This window comes from Stigmatopora argus, chromosome 19 (assembly GCF_051989625.1).
Source record: "Stigmatopora argus isolate UIUO_Sarg chromosome 19, RoL_Sarg_1.0, whole genome shotgun sequence".
Classification (NCBI taxonomy): domain Eukaryota; kingdom Metazoa; phylum Chordata; class Actinopteri; order Syngnathiformes; family Syngnathidae; genus Stigmatopora; species Stigmatopora argus.
The window spans coordinates 1,914,197-1,937,847 of record NC_135405.1 but is presented as its reverse complement, the minus strand read 5'-3'; the positions used below and the strand labels follow the sequence as shown (position 1 = coordinate 1,937,847).

At 42.4% G+C, this 23,651-nt stretch overlaps 1 protein-coding gene across 4 annotated transcripts in view; it reads right to left on the bottom strand.

Annotated features, from left to right (window-relative positions):
* Window positions 1–5,485: 5,485 nt before the first annotated feature.
* Window positions 5,486–23,651, bottom strand: part of casp8ap2 (caspase 8 associated protein 2) — a 42,031-nt gene continuing 23,865 nt past the window's right edge. For all 4 annotated transcript variants that reach the window (XM_077586863.1, XM_077586864.1, XM_077586862.1 and 1 more), the window contains 5 exons: window positions 21,243–21,358; window positions 17,799–20,047; window positions 13,217–15,911; window positions 10,018–10,117; window positions 5,486–6,145 (listed from right to left, as the gene is read on the bottom strand). In XM_077586863.1, coding sequence (XP_077442989.1) covers window positions 6,083–6,145; window positions 10,018–10,117; window positions 13,217–15,911; window positions 17,799–20,047; window positions 21,243–21,358 — 5,223 coding nt within the window. In that variant the 3' untranslated portion in view covers window positions 5,486–6,082. The remainder of the gene's footprint in view (window positions 6,146–10,017; window positions 10,118–13,216; window positions 15,912–17,798; window positions 20,048–21,242; window positions 21,359–23,651) is intronic.

Here is a 23,651-nt window from a genome sequence, read left to right as displayed (position 1 = left end):
TTTTAGTGCATTTTTCTTCATTGGACGTATCGACGTTCATCGCTGTCTTTTTACCGGGGAAATGATACTCCGGGCCCGGTTCTGATGTCTAAAAAGCGCCAGTATTTGTATTTAATCAATAAATGCTGTTTTCGGCTGGATTTTACCCCATTTTCGGGCAATGTTTGCCCGTACGCCATTGACGTTCATCGCTGTCTTTTCCCGGGAAAATCACCCCCTGGCCTGGTTTTAATGTCTGAAAAGCTCCAGTATTTGTATTTAATCATGAAATGCTGCTAGGAAGTGGATTTTACCCCATTTTTGTGCATTAATTTATTGATTATTTTTATGTGTTGCAGCTGTAGCTGCAGTAGAGGTTTTATAGCCATAAAATAGTTTTTGAGGGTTGGATTGATACGTTGAAGGCGCTACCAGAAAATGCCGGTCTCACCATCCTTCAATGGAACTGTGACTACCTGGCGACCAAGACTACCGAACTGAAAGAGGTGACGGCACGTCTAAAAATTGACATCCTCCTCCTCCAGGAAACAAAACTGGGACTCGAAGACCCGACGCCTCAGCTCGACGGTTATAACGTGATTCGCCAAGACCGTGAGGGCTCAGGCACAAAACAGCGACGAGGCGGGGGTCTCCTTGTCTACCTGAGATGCGGCATCCCCTACTCCATCCTTCCAGCGTCCCCATCAGGCCCCCTCGAACTCCAGCATATCCACATTCCCATCGCCCGCAGGCGGCACCTCTCACTGGTCAACGCCTACATCCCCCCGGCGACATCGGATTATTGTCCTGCCCCCCAAGATTTCTCCTGGTTAAACTCGCTCCCCACGGAGCATGGCCTGATCTGCGGGGATTTCAACGCGCACCACCCGACCTGGGATATACTTGCCAAGACAGATCCCAGGGGTAACGCAATCCATCAATGGGTCGATGACCATGACCTAACTCTCCATAATGACGGCGTGTGGACACGGACTGCCAGATACCAACAAGGAGCAGGCATGAGTGCCCCCGACCTAACGATCACTGACCCCACCACGGCCGAACATCTGCAATGGGAACCCATCGACGAGATGACCTCCGACCACAGACCGATTCTGATTAGGTGGAACCGTGCTCTCCGTGTCGAATGCCAACAAAGAAGAGTACGACCCAACTTCTCGAAAGCTGACTGGAAGAGGTATCGTACCATCCTCATGGATCGCCTACCCGTAATCTCCGCAGCAGCCACAGCCCCGGAAAAACTCTCCCTCTTAGTGCAACACATGAAAGAGGCAGCAGCACTTACAATACCGGTCAAAGTTATCCGCCAGAAGGAGCTCCCATGGTTGACACAGGACCTGAAGGACCTCATCCGCGAAAGGAATCGACTACGTCGAGACCTCCAACAAAATAGGAAAGAATGGATAGCACTCTGTCAACAGATCAAACAAAAAACCACTGAAGCGAAAAGGAACGCATGGCGCTTACACCTCACCAAGATCGCCGAGACAAGATCTACGGGACAAGCCTGGTCCTTAGTAAAATCCCTCTCAGGCACCAAAACACAACAATCTGGCGAGTCCCTGGTCTACAAGAACAAGGAGTACGTGAGTGACCGAGCCAAAGCAACAGCATTTATCAGGGAATATGCCTCGGTCAGCGGACGCAAGAGTGACAAGCGGAGCAGACGAGCAGTGCGTTCTCTACGTACAGCTACCCGCAGACTGCTCGGCTCACCGCGACAAGTCCTCGAGCTCCCGTTCACCGATGCTGAACTGCAGACAGCGCTGTCCCAACTTAAAGCGGGTAAGGCAGCTGGACCCGACGACATAGCCCCGGACCTTCTAAAAAATCTTCCGGCAAACATCCTTCCCGAACTACTCCATATCGTCAACACCAGCTGGCTAGAGGGCTGGTGTCCACAAGCTTGGCGAGTGGCCACCATCATCCCTTTCCTCAAAAAAGGGAAGTCACCAAAGGACGTTGGGAACTACAGACCCATCGCCCTCACCTCTACGCTTAGCAAAACAATGGAAAGGCTCATCGTGAACCGTCTCGCCTGGTGGTTGGAAGATAAACAGCTTCTCAGCCACTGGCAAGCCGGTTTTCGAAAGGGAAGAAGCACGACGGACCAGGCCCTGCGACTGTCGCAGTTCATCTCTGATGGCTTCCAGTCGACTCAACGGCAACGCACGCTTGCAACATTCTTTGACTTCAGCAAGGCATTCGACCAGGTATGGAGAACAGGTCTCTTACAAAAAATGGCAGACCTGGGGGTCCCCTACCGCTTCATCAGATGGATCGCCAACTGGCTCACAAATCGCACAGCAAGGGTCAGGATCAACAATACCATCGGCAGGAGCAGAACCTTCAAAGAAGGGCTCCCCCAAGGCTCGGTCCTGTCACCCCTCTTATTCATCATCTACATTAATGACCTCCTCGACAAGTTCAACGACTCCACCCTGGTCAGCGCCTATGCAGACGATCTGGCTCTTGCTTGTCGGGGTAGGAACAAAGAGGAGGTGGAAAGCAGACTTCAAGCGGAGGTTGAAAAAGTCTGGAGGTGGAGTTCCGAGGCACACCTAAACCTTAACACCACCAAGTGTGAGGCGTCATTTTTTAGCCTGGACTCAGCTGAGGCCAAATGGCAACCAAAGATCTTAATAAATGGCGCCACCCTCAAGCATAACCCCACCCCCACTTTTCTTGGCGTATCTTTTGACCGACAACTCACGTTTGCAGAGCAAGCGAAAAAAGTCCGCCAAACCATGTCCAAAAGAACGAACCTCCTCCGCAAACTCAGTGGCACATCCTGGGGTTGGCAACCAAACGACCTTAGAACGGTGTATATTGCCACCCAGAGAAGTCTTGCGGAGTACGCAGCACCGGCATGGGCCCCCTGGCTGGCCCAAACTCACCTCAAATGCCTTGAAACCGCCCAACTGGAAGCAGCCCGCGCCATAACCCACCACCTCAGGTCTACCCCCACCGAAGCAGTCCTACATGAGGCACATCTCACACCCCTCTCATCCCGCCTCAAGTTACAAGCACTTCTTAAGGCGGATGCCTGGAACCAGCTGCCTCCTTCTGATCCCCGACACCGCCTCCTCCATGAAAACGTTAAAATGCGTTTGCAAAAGAAGCCAGACTGGCGATCATCGACCCTTCCCCGTCTTACCGCTCTCGAACTCCATACCCCATGCACATACTCTTCCTATCCCTGCCCACCCTGGCTATTACCCCCCCCCCCCCCCATCCAAACCGCCTTTACCGCAGTCTCTAAACACATGCCGACCATCACCCAAAGAGATAAGGCAGAAGAGCTCATCAGAAGCATGGGTAAACCGGACCTACAGATCTTAACAGATGGATCCACCAAAGAAGGCACTGCGGACGGTGGTGCAGGTTTTGTCGTCATTAAGGAGACTGCAATCATCCACCAATGGCATGGTGCCACTGGCAGCCGCAGCTGCTCCTACCACTCTGAAAAAGTGGCACTGACCGAGGCACTCTCCTGGCTGAGGGAAACAGCAGACTGGCAGACATCAATTATCCTCAGTGACTGCAAATCGCTGGTCCAAGCCATGGGAAACCCCCATACGCAAGACCCCGCCATTCGGAGACTTCAGGGTGACATCGCCCTTTTCCCTCCGCCTAAGCGACTGCAGCTACTGTGGATCCCGGGCCACTGCAACATATGCGGAAACGACCTGGCTGATGCCCTAGCTAAACTTGGCTCGTTAGATGACCAAACCAATACCCCCCCGGACGCAGCCACAAGACGTGCCATCATCCAACGTGAAGATCGCTTCCCCCCCCCTCTCCCATCCCCGCCTTTTGCAGACCTACACTACAAAAGTCACAGAGGAAGAACTTGCCCTATCGAAAGGAGACCGCACAGACCTGATTCGTTTCCGCAGTGGACACCACCCCCTGCTCCGCCGTTGGCTCCACCTTGTGGGGAAATCCGACTCGGATCGCTGCCGCCTGTGCGACGAGGAAACAGAGTCGTCTGAACACTTATGGCTCCGCTGTCCGGCCTTAATGACCGAACGCTACCATCGCGGCTTGGGCAACTCCCTGGATGAACTTATCCGTGTTCCAGTGGCAGCTCTAGCGCTGCTGAGGGTAATCCTCAGGCGCCTGAGGTGAAAAAGAAGAAGTTGGAACACCCAACTGCACCCAAGACCCAGTCTTCGGGCTGATGACTTTAGGTTATCTAGAAGAATTTGAAGGTAATCCTCCTTCATTATTCCATTTACTCTCTGTAAAGCACCAGTTCCATTGGCAGTTAAACAGACCCACAGCATAATACTACCACCACCATGCTTGACGGTAGGCATGGTGTACTTGGGGTTAAAGGCCTCACCTTTTCTCATCCAAACATATTGCTGGGCATTATGGCCAAATAGCTCAATTTTTGTTTCGTCTGACCACAGAACTTTCATCCAGAAGGTCTTGTCTTTGTCCATGTGATCAGCAGCAAACTTCAGTCGAGCCTTAAGGTGCTGCTTTTGGAGCAAGGGCTTCCTTCTTGTTTTGCTAGCACTAGACTAGGTCACTAGCACTAGATTTGTCAATATTTGGAATAATTAAACCATCTTAACATATGTAAATGTATGTGTACAACTCTTGTTTTTTCTCCGACCTTTGCTTAAGATATTCTGGGGAAATTTATTTGAAATGGCAGTAAGATATTTTCTAGAAGGGGAACCCTTGACTAAAACAGGTCTGGGCAATTAATTCCACAAAGGGCTGCAATGGGTGTAGGTTTTCCTTCCCACCCATAAGAGGAAACCTTTCCACCAATCAGTATCTTAGAAGTGCGATCAGTGGATTGCTATCAGATGCTTCTTGTTTCAGCAGAAATCTAATTAGTTAAACGGTCTGTGCTGGATCGGTTGGAACAAAAACCTGCACCCACAGCGGCCCTCGAGGACCAGGTTGCCCAGGTCTGGACTAGAGGCACTCCCCTGTGCATACATTTAGTTTTTTATTTTTAAATCCCATGATTTTGGATGGGGGCAACCCGGCGGCTGAGTGGTTAGTGCGTCACCCTCACAGTGGGGGACCTGGGTTCAAATCCAGGTCGGTCCACCTGTGTGGAGTTTGCATGTTCTCCCCGGGCTTGCATGGGTTTTCTCCGGGTACTCCGGTTTCCTCCCACATTCCAAAGACATGCATGGTAGGCTGATTGGACACTCTAAATTGCCCATAGGTATGAGTGTGAGCGTGAAGGGTTGTTTGTTTCCTTTTGCCCTGCGATTGGCTGGCCACCAATTCAGGGTGTTCCCCACCTCTGGCCCAAAGTCTGGTGGGATAGGCTCCAGCACCCCCCACGACCCTAGTGAGGACAAAGCGGTTCAGAAAATAAGATGAGATGATTTAGAATGAACGGAAGACTGAACTTCATACTCTTATTGATACTTGTTGGAGACAAAAAACCTAATGGTTGTAACTGTGAGCTTAATAGTGCAATGTTGTAATGAAAGAAATACAAAAAAAGGCACAAAAATGAACAAAACTTTATTTCAACCAATACACTATACACATTAGTTAGTTGTGAATTTTGTGTTTTTGTACTTAACAAAACGCCTTAAAATGCTTTTTGTACGGCCACTCGAGCAAAAAAGGCACTCTTGTGCAAAACAAAGGATTTTTACAAATACAGTGAAATGCAACAAATTAGTTGAGGTATTGCTAGTTTATAAGTTGTGACAAGAATTACTAAGTTTTTGCAACTGTCCTAAAACTAATTGATTTGTGTACATGTACAACAGCAAGAGCAAAGAAAAATGATGCATTGGGGTCTGCGGGAACCATTCATAAAAAAGATTGATTGATTAATCACTAGTCTATTTTGTGATTATTGCTATACATTTCTCGTTGAGGAAGAATGTGACCATTTACATACACAAATAATGTTTATACATTTGACATGTAAAATTTAAAGATAGGGTGGATTGTTGCATTTTAGTTTAGGATTGAAAGATTCAGATTTTACATTTAAACAGTGTCATACAACTGATATGACACCTGCATATATGTTTTACATACACTACTCTTGTAGATTGAAAATAAAAAAAAATGAAAACTTGGGTGATCAGGTATTCATACTGCCCTGTTTCTTGAGGAGATTCATGAGCTGGTAAAATCTCTGAGAAATCTGGAAGGCACAACAACAACAAAAAGGTTTGTCAACATTTTTAAATTTTAATGACTTATTTATCCAATTCACCTTAGAGTGTCGTGGAAAATGTTAGACATACAGGAATACCACAATGCTTAAACTTTAGCATGGAACAGTATGGTTGAACGGGAGAACAAAATTGATGAATAACAAGGGCATGAAAAAGTGTGAATAGGCACAAGGATTTATATTTCTGTGATTCCCAGACTAAAATCCACTACCTATTCTCTGAAAATGTATCGTGCAACAGCATAGAGCGCTGCCTATCTAATCAAACACCCATTGGCCTACTGTCACCTTTCTTTGTGCAATTGCATTTACTTTGTGTGGGAACCCTTCACATGACAACGAATAAAAAAGAACCCAGCCAGAACACTTTCTTAAACTTGGAAATGCGACCATCCAATACAGTGGAAGCACGATGAAATTTAAATGTGGTGTAAGGGCACATTGTTGAGTTTCTTTACATTACACAAAATCTGTTTGGTCAGATTTTTCAAGTTTTGGTTTAAAGAGTGCTTAAAACGCAAATTCTTGTCGTCATGAAGCCCTAGAGTTGTCAGTGCTTTCTGGCCCGCTCCTAACACTTAAAAGTCTGTCAGTTTTCCACTTGAGATCGGACCAATACGACAATGCCTTTAATATCCACATTTCCTGTATCCAAAATTGGAAAATGAGTTTTTAAAAATGAATCAATGCATTATTGGAAGTTTGTATACTTTTTGCAAAAGTGATAAGTGGAAAAAAATACACAATTCTATCTGAAAAACAGTAAAATAAATAAATAATACTGGAAGAATGTGGGGAGAGTGACACAGTTGTGGTCAAAAGTTTACATACACTTGTGAAGAACATAATGTCATGGCTCTCTTGAGTTTCCAGTTATTTCTACAACTCTGATTTTTCTCTGATAGAGTGATTGGAACATATACTTCTTTGTCACAAAAAACATGTATGAAGTTTGGTTCTTTTATGACTTTATTATGGGTTAACAGAAAAAGTGATCAAATCTGATGGGTCAGAAATATACATACAGCAACATGAATTAGCATTTTTGGTGACTTAGAAAGTTGTGTCAGTGAAATGAGCTTCATAGCATGGCCTCTTAACTTCTTGAGTGATTATGAGTGACTACAGCTGGTGACTTCTCTGAGGCCATTTAAATAGGGCTCATTGGATGCAAATGCCCACAAACGCTACAATGGGAAAGTCAAAGGAGCTCAGCATGGATCTGAAAAACCGAATCCTTGACTCGAACAAGTCAGGAAAGTCACTTGGAGCCATTTCAAAGCAGCTGCAGGTCCCAAGAGCAACAGTGCAAACAGTTGTTTGTAAGTATAAAGTGCACGGCACTGATTTGTCACTGCCACGATCAGGAAGAAAACGCAAGCTATCACCTGCTGCTGAGAGAAAATGGGTCAGGAGGGTGAAGATTCAACCGAGAATCACCAAAAAGCAGATCTGCCAAGAATTAGAAGCTGCTGGAACACAGGTGTCAGTATCCACAGTTAAGCGTGTTTTGCATCTCCCTGGACGAGAGGCTGCCGTGCAAGAAGGAAGCCCTTGCTCCAAAAGCGGCACCTTAAGGCTCGACTGAAGTTTGCTGCTGATCACATGGACAAAGATAAGACCTTCTGGAGGAAAGTTCTGTGGTCAGACGAAACAAAAATCGAGCTGTTTGGCCACAATGCCCAGCAATATGTTTGGAGGAGAAAAGGTGAGGCCTTTAACCCCAAATACACCATGCTTACCATCAAGCACGGTAGTGGTAGTATTATGCTGTGTGGCTGTTTCGCTGCCAATGGAACTGGTGCTTTACAGAGAGTAAATGGGATAATGAAGAAGGAGGATTACCGTAATTACTCGAATATAACACGCAGGTAATTTTGGGCCAAAAAAATCTTCCTCTTCCTCCCACAACACATCATCCGATTGGCTTTACGAGATGACGTAAAATCCGTGCGTCAAAGTGAGTTTGACAATGCTTTTTTCGATCGAAAATTTGTAATTTATTTTAGTTATTGATTATAACACTGAACTGAGAGAGGGTGAACTGAGACGGGTACGAGGCTAGAGGGGGGCAGTGGTGGTCTCGGCTTTACGAGATGACGTAAAATCCGTGCGTCGGCTTCACGAGATGACGTAAAATCCGTGCGTCGGCTCTACGAGATGACGTAAAATCCGTGCGTCAAAGTGAGTTTGACAATGCTTTTTTCGATCGCAAATTTGTAATTTATTTTATTCAATTCAATTTCAATTCAATTTATTTGTCAAGAAAAAGCACCAGGCTAAGGGCCATGTAACAAGAGACAAAAAAAAAATAAAAATAAAAATTAGTTATTGATTATAACACGCACCCCCAACTATTGGAATTAATTATATAGCAAAAATCTGCGTGTTATATTCGAGTAATTACGGTACCTTCAAATTCTTCTAGATAACCTAAAGTCATCAGGCCGAAGATTGGGTCATGGGTGCAGTCGGGTGTTCCAACAGGACAATGACCCCAAACACACATCAAAAGTGGTAATGGAATGGCTAAATTAGGCTAGAATTAAGGTTTTCGAATGGCCTTTCCAAAGTCCTGACTTAAACCCCATTGAGAACATGTGGAAAATGCGGAAGAAACAAGTCCATGTCAGAAAGCCATCAAATTTAACTGAACTGCACAAATTCTGTCAAGAGGAGTGGTCAAAGATTCAACCAGAAGCTTGCCAGAAGCTTGTGGATGGCTACCAAAAGTGCCTAATTGAAGTGAAAATGGCCAAGGGACATGTTACCAAATATTAGCGCTGCTGTATGTATATTTTTGACCCAGTAGATTTGATCACTTTTTTCTGTTCACCCATCATTAAGTCATAAAAGGACCAAACTTCATGAATGTTTTTGTGACAAAGTTTCTGTTCCAATCACTCCAGAGAAAAATCAGAGTTGTAGAAATAACTGGAAACTCAAGAGAGCCATGACATTATGCTCTTCACAAGTGTATGTAAACTTTTGACCACAACTGTATGATGAAAGCCTCCTGAGATAATGACCAGAGGGAAAGGGCAAGCCGTTTGCAGCTGGGACAGCTCACAGGCTGCAGCAGCATCAGCTGAAGGTGGCCACAGCCAACAGTTCAAGGTCCTTAGTGCAGAGCTAATGTATAATGCTAACATGTCCAACATTACACCAGGTCTCAATAATGTAGTAGATTAAAATCCCTCATCCCTTCTTTTCAGCACTCTCTCATGCCCCGGTCTACTCTGACGAAGGGAAATATTAGCAAATCCAGAGTTGAGTGAATTCTGCCGCAAGTCAGTGAACATCAGGAGGGTGCTCTTCTTTTACTCACACTGTTGGGCAGAGACCTCACATTTCCCGTGTTAACGGACGGGACAGACACCTTGTAGAGTCTCGTGCCCCTGATGCCGATTTATTGTTTAACTTCCAATCTGATCCGATTTTTTCAAAGATGTTTGCCAATACCCATCCAGAGCCATAATTTTTCATCCATTAAATGTAATGCAAGAAATGATGTAACCATTTAATGAAAACTATAATTTTAGTATTAAAGTGTGCCCTGGTGGAACCTCTTCAAGAAATGCTCTTGCTTTACACAATGCTCTGTTACCATCATCAATCTGTCCCACTCAGCCAACATGTTTGCCTAGTGGTTTCATTCACTGCAGTAGAAAAAGCAGTACTGAAAACACACACCATGATTGGATCAGGTTCAATCTTGTGACAAAATCTGATACTGTCCAATACCTGAACATACTAGTTAATAATACAAAGCATCCTTGTCTGCATAGGACTGTACAGTTTAAGTACATTTTGTTGGTGAAAAGAAAAATAAAATTTACCTGTTCTGGTGTTTTTTTCAGCATATCCGACAGGGAAGCAAATGTTTTGCGGGAAGCACCTTTTCTTTTCAGTTGAACAAGGATAGCTCGATCTTCATCTCTGAAGCATAACGTGTCACAAATATTTGGGCATTGTTAACTTAGGATGCTTACTACATTTTATGTCGAAAAACTTTTTGCACATATCTAAATTACCGTATTTTCTCGCATATTAGCTGCCTCCGCGTATAAACCGTACCCTTAAAATCGTAGAATTTTACAATATCTCTCGTATGATTCACAATTTTCACCTCGAAATTCATGGTTTTAATAGGGAGTACTAATGTTTTACTTTGAAGGGAAAATCTTAAGAAAAGTACTCGCGCATTGCATCTTAGATACTGTATGAATCCAAACGATCGTCTGCTGGATTCCACATCCCTATAGGGTGTTGCCTGCACGTAGACAAAAAGGAAGTCATGTGAGCAGTACAACTAGGAAGTGTGTTCGTAGCAGTCTAGTTTGTCATCCCTAGTTAAGATGACGACGCCCTGAGCGAGCAATGGCAGGCATAAATAAGTAAGTGAGTTTTTTTTCACATTTTATGCAAGATACTTTTTTTTCTTGAATGTCATTCATGGACGTCAAAATAAATTTTGTTAAACGTTTTATCTGTTAATCTTTTCTCTATTTTGAAAAAAATTGGCTGCATTGTCTTGGGTTATAGCGTTTCGACCTTGTCACCTTGCAGTTTTGTGCATGTCAAGTCTAATTTTTGCGCATATAAGCCGTACCCTCGATTCAAGTCATCTCTTTTTTTGCGAAAAATACATGCGAGAAAATAATAATTTAAAAGAAAGAGGTTTTCCTAACACTGGCAACAATATCAAAAACAACATATTCCTTGGGAAAAAATTTGTCACTTTTACAATCAACCCCCTTTCTCATAAAAGGCCCACACTAATTTTTGGTCTTAGTTGGTGATCTTGGTTGTTATTATCATGAGCAAGGTCTACACCACAGCTGTCAAACCCATTCCACAAAGGGCCAAGTGGGTGCAGGTTTTCCTTCCAACTGAAACAACAAAGGCAGTTGGACCAATTAGGTTTCTGGTGAGGCAAGTAGCACCTACCTGCAATCAACTAAGTACAGTTGAAAGAGAACAGATTGGTGCCATGGTGACATTTTTATTGGTTGGTAGGAAAACCTGCACCCACCTGGCCCTTTCTTGGAATCGGTTTGACACCCATTGTCTAGAGAATTCACTCAGATGTTTGGTGGGCTCTGCTTTCTTCTTCAAACTTGCACCACTTGGGTTACTTTTAAACTTGTATTTTGTAACTATTCTTAGTTTAGAAGACTGACCATGGAATTTTATTATTATTATTGATTTCTTAATACTTTAATCTTATGTATTGTTATTGAGGCAGCATGGTGGTCCAGTGGTTAGCGCCTCAGCCTCACTGATCTGAGATCAAGGGTTCAATCCCAAGTTTGGACCTTTTTGTGTGGAGTTTGTATGTTATTGCCGGGCTTGCGTGGGTTTTCTGTAGACACAAACTTTTTTAATCAATGTTTTTGGTAAATGGAGAGAACATTTATCTACCTGTTTTTACCATGTCGAAAGCGCTTTACATTACCACCCATTCACCTTAACTTTCAAATACCAATGATGCTGTGGCCATGCAAGACCCTGTCAACTAACTGGGGGGCAAATTAGGATTCAGTTCCTTGCCCAAGGGTACTTCGACAGTGGACAGGGACTCACCCTTTGGTCCCAGGACAACTCAAGGTACTAGATGTGCAACAGTAGTTGTGACATTGATTTTTTTATGTGAGGTGTTGTGATTTTTCTATTGTAAAAAGAGCTGCCCAGTTCAAAATGGTTGGAGGAAAACACAACTTTAAAGTAATCCTAGAACAAGGCATGCACACCATGCCATTATATTGGTACTGGGGCATACAAAAGTCTCATTGGCTGAGCCACTGGCATTGTGTGCTATCTAAACTGGCCAGATTGGTTGCTTTAAAGATTGTTCTTTCTGTCGTACTAAATTCTGATTTGGTTTATTTTGGTCAAAAAAAAAATGTTAGACAACAATCATACGCATTCTCCTTTTTTGGTGGACTTGCATAACTACCAAAAGAGAATATAACTAGAAGGCATCACTGCATTGGTGACAGTACATATTTTCAAAAAAAAACGTATTATTTGTTGCCACATCCAGAAATTATGGATTCATTCATTCATTATCCATACCGATTATCCTCACAAGGGCCGAGGGGGTGCCGAAGCATATACCAGCTAACTACGAGTACCAAGCATGGACACCCTGGATTGGTGGCCAGTCAATCACAGGGCACAGGGAGACAGACAACTGGATATTCACACTCATACCTAGGGGTGATTTGGAGTGTTCAACCAACATACCATGCATGTTTTTGGGGTGTGGGCGGAAACCTGAGTACCAGAGGAAACCCCACGCAAGTCCGGGGCTAACATGAAAACTTCACACTGGAGGCTCCATACCTGGGATTGAACCCTCAATCTCGGGGCTCTGAGGCTGATGGGCTAACCAATCATCCACCTGGCTGACAGGCGAATCACTCATCCACCTGGCCACCGAGTGTATGGATATTGATTAAATTAATACTTTAAAGGGAAAGGAGTGTCCAAACACTCCAAACACTTTTCTCCAAAGGCAGTTTTTAAAGTAATTGAAGGATGAAAGGGTCCAACTGTGAAATTTTTCAAATTATTTTTTCAAAACTCAAAATCTGGACATTATATAACTTCTGACTATACAAACTGAAGATTCGTTCAAAGTTTTCATCATGACTTTGAAATTTTGGAAAGGTTAGTACAGATGTATGTCATAGTTTTTTTTTGAATTCAGAAAATGTTTAAACTGTTGATAATTTTTCTCTATAAAAACAGTATGTTTTTCAATGTTCTGCCAAACGTGATCTAAACTGGTTAAAGATGGTCACATACGGTTAAGTTCTCCCTCGCTCTCTCCCTCTCCCCAACTCACCCCGCCTCTCTCTCATTAAATTTGATAATTTTGGTAAACCTGAGTAACCTGCAACAGGAATTTAGTCTGATTTCACTTCAGATTGTGAGACAAGAGATGAAATCGCTGTTTTTCCACAGTAAATATTAACATCTGGCTTCAACAATGTGTTTTACTGTATGTGTGCAATGATATTAGATACTGACCTGGTCCATGCCATCACCAAAGCTCCTTTTTTCTTGATGACATTCATGGCAGACAAACTATTTGGGGATGAAGACAAGGATTGTGGTTCAACATCATTTTTGGAGCTAATGGCAATGTCTTCAATACAATAATCTTGATCTCTTCTTGTTCGCTTATTTTTTGATTGCTCATGGTGATATTTCCGTTTTTGACTTTTCTCACAAGGCTTATCTTTTTCTGTGAGTTTCTTTACAGTTTTATATCCCGCTGGTCTCTCCAATTCTCCCTCCAAGTGAGAAAGGTTTGGAACATTTTGGCTTTTCCATTTTGTCCTTTGGCATTGACTTTTTCGTTGAACCGACAGTTTGCAAGAACTTGATCTTGTTTGTGAATCAGAAGAAATAGCTCTTGTTTGACACAGGGGATTTGGACTGTCGTTACTCATATTGAAGGGTGGCTTGGGGTTTTCATCATCCAGACTGGGGGCTTTGATGGTGTGTCCAGATGAATGATGACGGGATTTTAAAAAGGTTTCGTTGGAATGAGTAATTTTTGAAGAATCCATAACATTGTGTAAGTCATCTCTCTCCCAAACCTCTGAGTTAAGAGACAAAGGCTCCGAGCGCACAGGGTTTTTTTTAATTCTCAAATCTTTAGTTGAACGGATATCAATGGACGCATTTTGACATATCAAAGGGCATTTTGAATGTTCAGACACACTGTATTCTGAAGATATTACTTTAGATGGGGAAGAATATTTATGCATTTTGTCCAACAAATGTTTTTCTTGACTTTTCTGAACTGCAACATATTTTTCAATTTGATTATCCTCGCTTACTGCCTCATATGAGCTTTCTTCTTTGGAAAGAGTGATCCCCTGACGGATCTTCAAAATGAAATGTTTATTGGACTTTTCCATCACTAGTGCATGCATTGGCAATTCTGGCTTCAATACAAAATTATTGACAACTGTCTCTGAGGGCCTGCTGTTGCTAGATCCAAGGCTGGAGTTGTCTGTGTCAAGAGCCAGGTGGATGTTTTCTTCAGTAGCATCTTCACCATCTAGAAGAGCATCCTCACCAATATGAGCACTGATGACACTATCAGGAGTGGATATAGGATGGATGCCAGATGGTTGGAGAAAGCTCAAGTGGCTTTCAGACTTTAGTGGTGATGGAATAGTAAGGGAAACCGCAAGATCTTCAGATAGAATACAAGGATTACACTGTGATAAAATGCTGGATTGTAGTGTTACTTGATTCTCAGATGGGATCTCAAGTAGGCAGCTTTCATCAAATAAAGCAAGATTTGGTTTTAAATGAGCTTGGGCCTGTGGTGTCATCTTCTGAAGAGAAATGCTGGACTTTGTACCAACATGTTTGGGAGAATTTAATTTGGTTGGGGAAAGAAATTGAGAGGAGTAAAATTTATTTGTGGTTGTCATGCTGAGGACTCGTTCCGCATTCTTTTTTGGAGTTTCTAGAGCCCATAATGTGCTCTCACCTCTTTTTTCATTGGTTTCAAGCAAGTCAGCCCCTTGCAGGAGACACTTAAATATTTCTCCCATTTGAGAATCTCTTACCAGGTTAAATGTCAAACTAGTAGCTTGTTGCTCTGTAAGTAGTTCAAAGTCACTTTTTTCAAACACTGATGTGCTTTGAGAGGCTACAAAAGCAGTCATTTTGTGTTTCCCTGAGATTGACGGCTCACGAGGAGAATGATCAACTCGTGAATCATTATCAATATCATTTTGTGTGTGTTTTTTTTTTTTTTCATTTTCTGTGGGGTCAATTCTTATGTCTTTGCCTCTACTACCGAGACCTGTTTTATAAGGAGCACCAAGGGGTTTCAGTTGATTCAGAGTAATTAATGGAGCCTTTAAATCTTTTAGAGATTGCGTTCTCTTATAAGGATGTCTGAAAAGTTTTTCAGTTTCATGCATCTTTTCTTCAGGTAATGTCTGTGCTGGACTACAAAAGCTTTTCAAAGTCATGTAGATATCCTTGAGCAAAAAGTCAACCTGATTATCTACAAAGACCCACAACTTTTGTTTCAGGTCAACAGCTTGTTGCTCAAAGATACGCTTCACAATGCCATTGTCAGCTACTTTGTCAAAAACCGATACTATTAATACTTTCAGCTTTGATTTCAGATCCATAGCTTGACAGCATATTTGACCAAAATGGGCCCCATCCAAAAATTCCAAAAAAGACTCCCTAAAGTTCTCCATCACACCACAGAAACTTTTCCTTGGAAATGTTTTGTGAAGCTTCATGTATTTCCTTCGGATTTCCAAGCGAACTGATGTGAACATTTCCATTACTTCTTCTATTGTTGAAAAAGAAGCCTTGGATGATGTTGGACAAACTGTTTTAAAACGACTGTTGTTACCAGGACTTTGTGTTGATACATTTCCTGTTGTAGTCTTTTCTTCTGAAGAGAGACATGTTACTTTTGATTTGTTCTTCAAAAGATTTTCTGTATGTCTGAGTTTTTCGGCCACCTTTAGACACTTGGTTGCATTAGGTGATTTTGCGTCCTCAGTTCCAGTTAGAATATCCTCTTCCTCTTGCTCAGTGTCAGAAATATTGGAAGGCAGTCCTGATTGTTTGTCCTCCAAGTCCTGATTTTCATTTTTAAGAGGACAGCCTGGATATTTATTTTCTTTGTTTAAATGCAAGTTCTTGTTTCCATCATCAGAAATAGCTGAGAACTCTGTGCAGGAAAGAGAAGACAGAAAATAGTCAGTTGGTCGCATAATAAATGCAAATAGTGGTACCTCTAATAACAAATAAATTTGTTCCAGAAGTAAGTTTTGTAACGTGGATTTTTCAAGTAGACACGAGTAAATTCTCTAATTTGTTCTACTGTCCTCAAATGATAAAATTGTACCAATTTTGTATGAAAGATGTGAAAAACAAAAAAGAGGAAAACAAGATTTTTTTTTTAAAATTAAACCATTAAAATGAATAACATACAAAACAATATTTTCTCTTGTTATTGAAGGGCAAGCGCATGAGAGGTGAGAGGTAGAGGCAAACGTTTGACAACTGACAAAAACTGACAGAACTCTGTGAATACAAACGGACAAATAACTGCAGAGACTCGGAGTTTCTTCCCAAGAACTGTCACCATACACAACTCGAGTTCTGCACCTAAGACCTAATCAAGATTTATTACTACTACTTAAACTACTTAGCATTTATTATTTTGACCACTAATCTATCTATTACTATTTCATGGTTATTTATTTATCATTACTATTTAGTGATTATTTATCATTACTATATATTGATTTCTGTGTTTGCCTGTTTGTTATAGCGTCCAGACTCCGCGAGCGGTGAAACTAGGCGCTGAATGTCTCCAAAACCGTGGCGCCATCCTGAACACCCATCCTAGGCTTCTGACGGAACAAGCCCATCTCCACTCTGCTGACCTCACTTGGACTACTTATTTATTATTTATCCATACTATATATTGATTGTGTCTGCTTGTTTGTTGTTGCATCCATAGACTCAGCGAGTGGTGCGACTTGGCGCTGAACCTCTCCAAAACCAACCATGGAACTCATCTTGGACTTCAGACGGAACAAGCGCGCTTTACTCTGCTGCCCTCACGTGGACTACTTATTTAGTGATTTATTTGTCCGTCTGCTGTTATTTGTGCACCATGTGGTGAAAGCTTTAAATCTCATTATACTTGTATAATGAGAATAAAAGCATTCAATTCAATTCAATTCAATTCAATAAGCATCATAGAGCATAGAGACACAGCTATTTGCAAGCCAATGGAGGCCAGTAGGGTGCGGCGATGGGAGATAGAGTTGCTCTCCCAACACCTGGCTATCATGCCAATTTATAAATAAAATACAGGAAGCGCATTTACAATTCAGGGACGTTTGATTTTTCTGGAGATTTTGCGTTTCATACTTAGAATTTTTTTTCGTATCTTGAAATTTTTTTTTCCAATTGAGGCTTTTCGTAAATTGAATATTTCCTATGTATACTAGAATGCTCAAGACAAAACCCTTTTTCACAATATGCACAATTAAAATGAAAATATCAAGAGTAAGAATATTAGCTTTATATTCAATATTGGCAGTTGAGACCAATTTGATTTTCCATTCAAACACTCAAGCACTGAAATAAAACATTACATACCCTCTGATATGGTTGTGTAGGGGGAACCAATCTATGGAGAAAATACATGGCCTACCCACCCACCTCTTCCAAAAATCCCTACTGTAAGAATAATTGAGGACACAGGAAGAACTCATTGTACAATTGCAGTAACGAGAATAGCTCAATTGAAAGGGGCTTATTCAAAGAGTATCCCAAATTCTAAAACATTTAATGCGACAAACTAGTGCATGTTTTTTAATTCCCATGTTCTTGAAAATCTGTAGTTCACAGAGGCAAAATAAAAGGATGAAAGGATCATGGATTGGCAATTTTAGGCATTTTTAACCAAAATTATTTTACAAAGCAGGTAATAGTACATCAAATGTTTTTTTTAAATCATCAAATATAATGAAGGGGAAAAATACTGCATTGTTTTCAAAGGTGACCTCACAATATATTTTGATGCGAACATCAACATTACCTTTTTGTAAACTTTTGATATGGCCAAGCTTTCCATCGACAAGGTGATGGCTTGTATTCATTAGGTGGACTGGACTCCTCAGAGGGCTAATTGCGTCTGGGATTCTCTTTATATGGCAAAAAGTGTGCATCATGGAGTCTTCATCATGAAGTAATGGCTTTGAACTGCAAGGCACAATTTTTTTTGCGTGACTATCTTCGCCAGGGATTTCCCTCAGTGTGTCGGTAGGTGCACAAGGATTTTTGGGTAGAACAATTTCTTCTGTTGTGCTGCTCACATTTGACACCCCAATGTAGTCAACAGATGAACATGGGGAATTTACAGTGCCTGAGCTCCCAATGTCCTCCTTATTTATTAAAACAGGAATTGTCTCAGGCAACCTATGCTCCTGTTGCCCAACCAATTCCACACCTATAGTACTTGATACAGTATTTGTATCTTTGGAATCATCCTGAGCACTGCATGCATTCTGTGCAATAGTGGTAGTAGAAAAAGAAGGATTCACTCCTGGTTGAGAGTCATAAGATAAGGTGATGTGATATGGTTGCTGGCTTTGTGGACTCGTGTCTATTTCTTGATTGAGAAATTCATTTTTTTGTCTGTCTGCAGATTTCTTCAATTTATCTGGCAAATTGGTTCCCAGAGTTAACCCTTTGGGACTGTTTCTTACTAAAGCGACAGACTGTGCAAAAGCAATACATTTATATTTGTAATTTTCATTGTCTAATTGTTGTAAAGGAATGCTTGGCTGTTTAGTGTCAACCTTTCCAAATTTGTGACATCTGTACGCAGTTAGATCAGCTTGTTCATTTGAATCTAATTGGACATTTTGGATGAATTTAGTTTTGGCGTCATCGTTCCTATGTATTTCCAATTGAGAACTATTGTCTTTGGATCCTGGTGTGTGCTCTATATCCATGCAATTGGCTGCCAAATCTATAGATTGTCCAGAATTGCCTTCTGCTTTACAGTAGCTTGTGACTTTTTCCTGAACATCTGTCCCTTGCAACTTTTTGAACATTGGGGCTTCATCATATTCTGTAGGTGCCTCTTTTAGATTGTTTTGTAATCCATTCCCATCAATTTCATCACTGAGATTTATATCAGCTTTTTCAATTTGGGGATTCATCACAGTACTTCCACCCTGCCTGGTGTTGTTCGATACCGGATTTTTAATTGGTGAAAGAGTTAAATTTAGTTTTTCCATGAAACACAGTTTCCTGTTTTGATAACTTTTCTTAACTGGCTCTTTTACTGATGTTTTCAGTCTTTTTTGTTGTTTTTCATTTTTAACAATGTGTTTAGCTCTGCAGGATTTTTTGGGTGGTTGACTTTCACCAAGTGTGATTCTCTCAGACTCTCCCCTATGCCTACTGGAATTGTTTTCTTCATGTGTTCTGTTTCCCTTCCACTGGTAATCTTTTGGCAGCCTATCCCATTGCTTCTCTTTGGAGAAATCAGTGAAGCTTTTGGCTCGCTGAGAAGTAGAATACCTCATCTGGTCTTTTGAAATCAAATGTTCCAAGCATGACCTACCATGTCCATCACTTATCTTGATTTTTTTATGAAATTGCCGATACTCTTCTGTGGAGATATGATGAGCTGAATGATGGGTTTTCTTATATCTTCTTTCTCGACTACTCCCTTGACAGGAATCTGAGAAATATATTACTTGTGAATTATTGATTGGAGGACAATGTTCATTTACCGTTTTGCCTTCCTTGATTTGATGTGTTCTCAAGTTATGTCTTCCTCGAGTGTCTGTATCTAATTTATGAGAGTTTTGTTTGTCAATTTTTTGAGTGTAGGTTTTGGAAGAACTATTGCTGTACTTGTTGTCTATGGTAACAAAATGTGTTTGACATTTGTCCTCTCTGGTTTTATGCTTATCTGACACATGATGTTTGTTTGAAGAAGTTATGGTAGGGTTGCTGAAAGAATGCTCATTCCATTTTTCAGTTACTAGATAATGTTCACTTGATGAAACTTTAGAATGATTACAAGACAAGACTTCGGGCTCAATGCACGATGCACTAGCCTTGTTGTTGGGAGAATCTCTTTCTCTTCTTTGGGATTGATATATCTTTGAAAGATGTATATTCCTTGATAAAGTTGATTGAGCAGATAATGGGGGGTTGCTGGGTGCAGGAGATTTTGGAATACTATTCATCGAGAAAGTGAGAGCTTGGCTGTTGGAGTTTTGCTCATGAAGATTCACTCTATAAAGAGGAAAGCGACCTTTCCCTGACCTGTGGAGAAATGCTTGAGTTATATACTGTACATTTTAACTAATGTAGCAAGAAAATGGTTCTGCTTTGTATTCATTTTTTTTAATTTTCAAGCGCTACTTTGTGTTATCGGGTCCATTTCTGAAACAAGAAAAAAAGCCAGCGGAATTTACATCTCTCGCACTCATGCGCGCTCTCTCTCTCTCACGCACTCTCGCACTTTCTCTTACTCTCGCACTCTCTCTGTCTTTCGCGCTCTCTCGGGTTGTGCGCGCTCAGTTTGTGTGCTCTATCTCATACACGCTCTCTCACTCTGTCTCTCATGCGCTCTCTCAGTTTGTATGCTCTATCTCATACACACTCTCATACTCTGTCTCTCATGCACTCTCTGTTTGTGTGCGCCATCTCATACACGCTCGCTCTCGCGCCGTCGCTCTCGCGCCGTCGCTCTCGCGCCGTCGCTCTCGCGCCGTCGCTCTCGCGCCGTCGCTCTCGCGCCGTCGCTCTCGCGCCGTCGCTCTCGCGCCGTCGCTCTCGCGCCGTCGCTCTCGCGCCGTCGCTCTCGCGCCGTCGCTCTCGCGCCGTCGCTCTCGCGCCGTCGCTCTCGCGCCGTCGCTCTCGCGCCGTCGCTCTCGCGCCGTCGCTCTCGCGCCGTCGCTCTCGCGCCGTCGCTCTCGCGCCGTCGCTCTCGCGCCGTCGCTCTCGCGCCGTCGCTCTCGCGCCGTCGCTCTCGCGCCGTCGCTCTCGCGCCGTCGCTCTCGCGCCGTCGCTCTCGCGCCGTCGCTCTCGCGCCGTCGCTCTCGCGCCGTCGCTCTCGCGCCGTCGCTCTCGCGCCGTCGCTCTCGCGCCGTCGCTCTCGCGCCGTCGCTCTCGCGCCGTCGCTCTCGCGCCGTCGCTCTCGCGCCGTCGCTCTCGCGCCGTCGCTCTCGCGCCGTCGCTCTCGCGCCGTCGCTCCGGCGCCGTCGCCCTCGTGCCGTGTCGCCCTGCCACGTCTCCCTTGCACTGTCGCTTGGTCTCGCTCTCACTCGCTCTGGCTCTCGCTCGCTTGCTCTCTCTCTCGCACTCTCGCTCGCTTGCTCTCTCTCTCGCACTCTCGCTCGCTTGCTCTCTCTCTCGCACTCTCTCTCTCTCTCTCATGCTCTCTCGCACTCTCTCACGGTTGCTCTCGCACTCTCTCCCTCTCCCGCGATCTTCCTCTCCCCTTGTTAATACTTACGACTGGTTGAGCCTCTGAATCTCAGCATCCTTTCGCATAACCTCTTGTTTTGCTGTCCGTAAAAGTGCAGAGATATTCTTTTTGAGATGAAAGTTCTCAGTGTTTAGCCCCTTATTCTTGTTGAAAAGAAAAAAACAAAAGCAATTTTTACATGCAACTCAAAGCACTTTTTCGAACAGATACTTTTTAACTTCTAGACAATCGTGAATAAGATGGAGTTATTTATAAAAAAAAAAGTGAAGTCGTAACCTTAAATTACCGTATTTACTCGCATATAAGCTGCCCGCCCATATAAGCCGCACCCTGAAAGCTGCCTTGAAATTTTTGAATTCTCCAATTTCTCGTGTATAAGCCGCCCCCCTGATTCCCAATTTGCACCTCCATATTCATGGTTTTAATAGGGAGTACAAATTGCTACTTTGAAGTGAAAATCTTCAGTGAAATCATCACACATGGTATTTCTGAGATACTGTATGAATCAAAAGCACATGATTAGGGTCAATATCATAAGGAAGTTAATATGCCTGTGTTTGTAAATGCAAAATATCAAATTATTCAATTTGAAAAAAGAAATAAGTCTATCTTAATGAGAACCTGATGCTTTCTAATTCCAGAAATTACAATTTTCTTACCAGAAGTTTAAGATGTTGTGGCAGCCAAATTGCTTCTAATGTCAAAATATCTAAATTCTTTTGATGGTTCCTATTACTCCAATAGTTGTCACTTTCGAACAAAAAATAAAACGAAAAAAAAGTGGAATTTTGTTTTATTTCAAAATCAAGGCTACTCACGTCTGACCAGTCAGAGCATGTTTAATTAGGTTTAGATGGCAGCAACCTAGCTACAATGGCCACCCCCCACCTAGGTAAGATGGGTGTGCCCCGAGCGAGGAGCGATGGAATAAAAGTTTTTTTCACGTTTTGTGCAAGATTCATAGACATCAAAATACATTTTGTTTAGCATTTTATCTGTTTATCTTTTCTCTATTTTGAAATAAATAACCGTACCGGGGGCTGTCGCTTGCGTCGTGACGTCACAGCGCTATTTTGTTGCGACGTCATTGTGCCATGGCGGCGTCAACTTGCAGTTTCGTGCATGTCGTGTTTTATGCACATATAAGCCATACCCTCGATTCCGTCATAATTTTTTTGTCCGACAAAAGCGGCTTATAAGGCGAGTAATTACGGTAATGCTTCTCAACTAGTGAGGGCTTGGCCCTTGGGGAGGTAAGAAGGGGGGGTCAGATTTTAGAAAAACACTTTTTTACTAAAATTAAGTGTAATTGCACATTCAATCAATGAATGGCAATGGAGCACTCACTCAGAGTTTGCGTAGGGTGTACATAAAAAAAGAACAAAGAGTGAAGAGCAGAATTATCAAGTTAGGATTACCAGAGCTGCCAACCTCCGTCAACCCCATTTCAAGTGCACACTTGTCCCATTTACAGAGTTTTATGTTTTCGTCAGGAGTCAATGCGATTCACACTAAATCTATATAAAATGTAAATAAATAAAATAACATTGGACAATTTAAATCAAACTGTTATTGTCATGTTTTTACATTAATTGAAATATTGTGTTCTTGCAAACTATTGAAAAAGTACAACATTAACATTAAAGTTTTTCAGCTGGTCCCTAACCTGCACTTGCATGTTGTGCAATGTGAAAATGTCAGTCCATTTGGAGACGGCTTCAACTTGGGATATTTTGTTGAATATGAACCAATAAACTTCTGCAAGTGTGGGTTTCTTAGAAGTTTCATACAAATTGCCATCCATTTTGTGCTTATCCCGGGCATAGTGATAAGACTTACCAGTGCTGTGTACTCCTACTTCCTTTATAACTACCCCGGAAATGATAGGATTTGTTACAAAACAAAGGACTGGTGGTTTAGACAGCCTTAATAATACTTACTTCCCTTATGATTAAAAAAAACCAAAATGTTAAAGTGATAGAGGCTACTACACAGCGGTACCTCGAGATACGAGCTTAATTCGTTCCAGGACGGAGCTCGTATGTCGATTTTCTCGTAACTCAAACGAACGTTTCCCATTGAAATAAACTAAAAATAAATTTATTTGTTCCAACCCTCTGAAAAAACACCAAAAACGGGATATTGGAATGGAAAAAATGTTTTATTTGTTCTAATTTGCCATCTATTAACAATGTATCACATAACTAGTGGTGTAATAGTATACTAAAATGTGTTTAATAGAACTAAAATTAGACGGATTTCGCGGAGGGTAGAGAGAGAGGGACAGAGAGGCGGGGGAGACTTTTTGCACGGCAAAGCTCGTAACATAACAAACAAATTTAAATGAACTTGGATTACGATGCAGACACTCAAAAATAAGTTTAATCAAACCTTACACTAAACTTAATTCTAATTTTGTTTTACATTTTTATACCT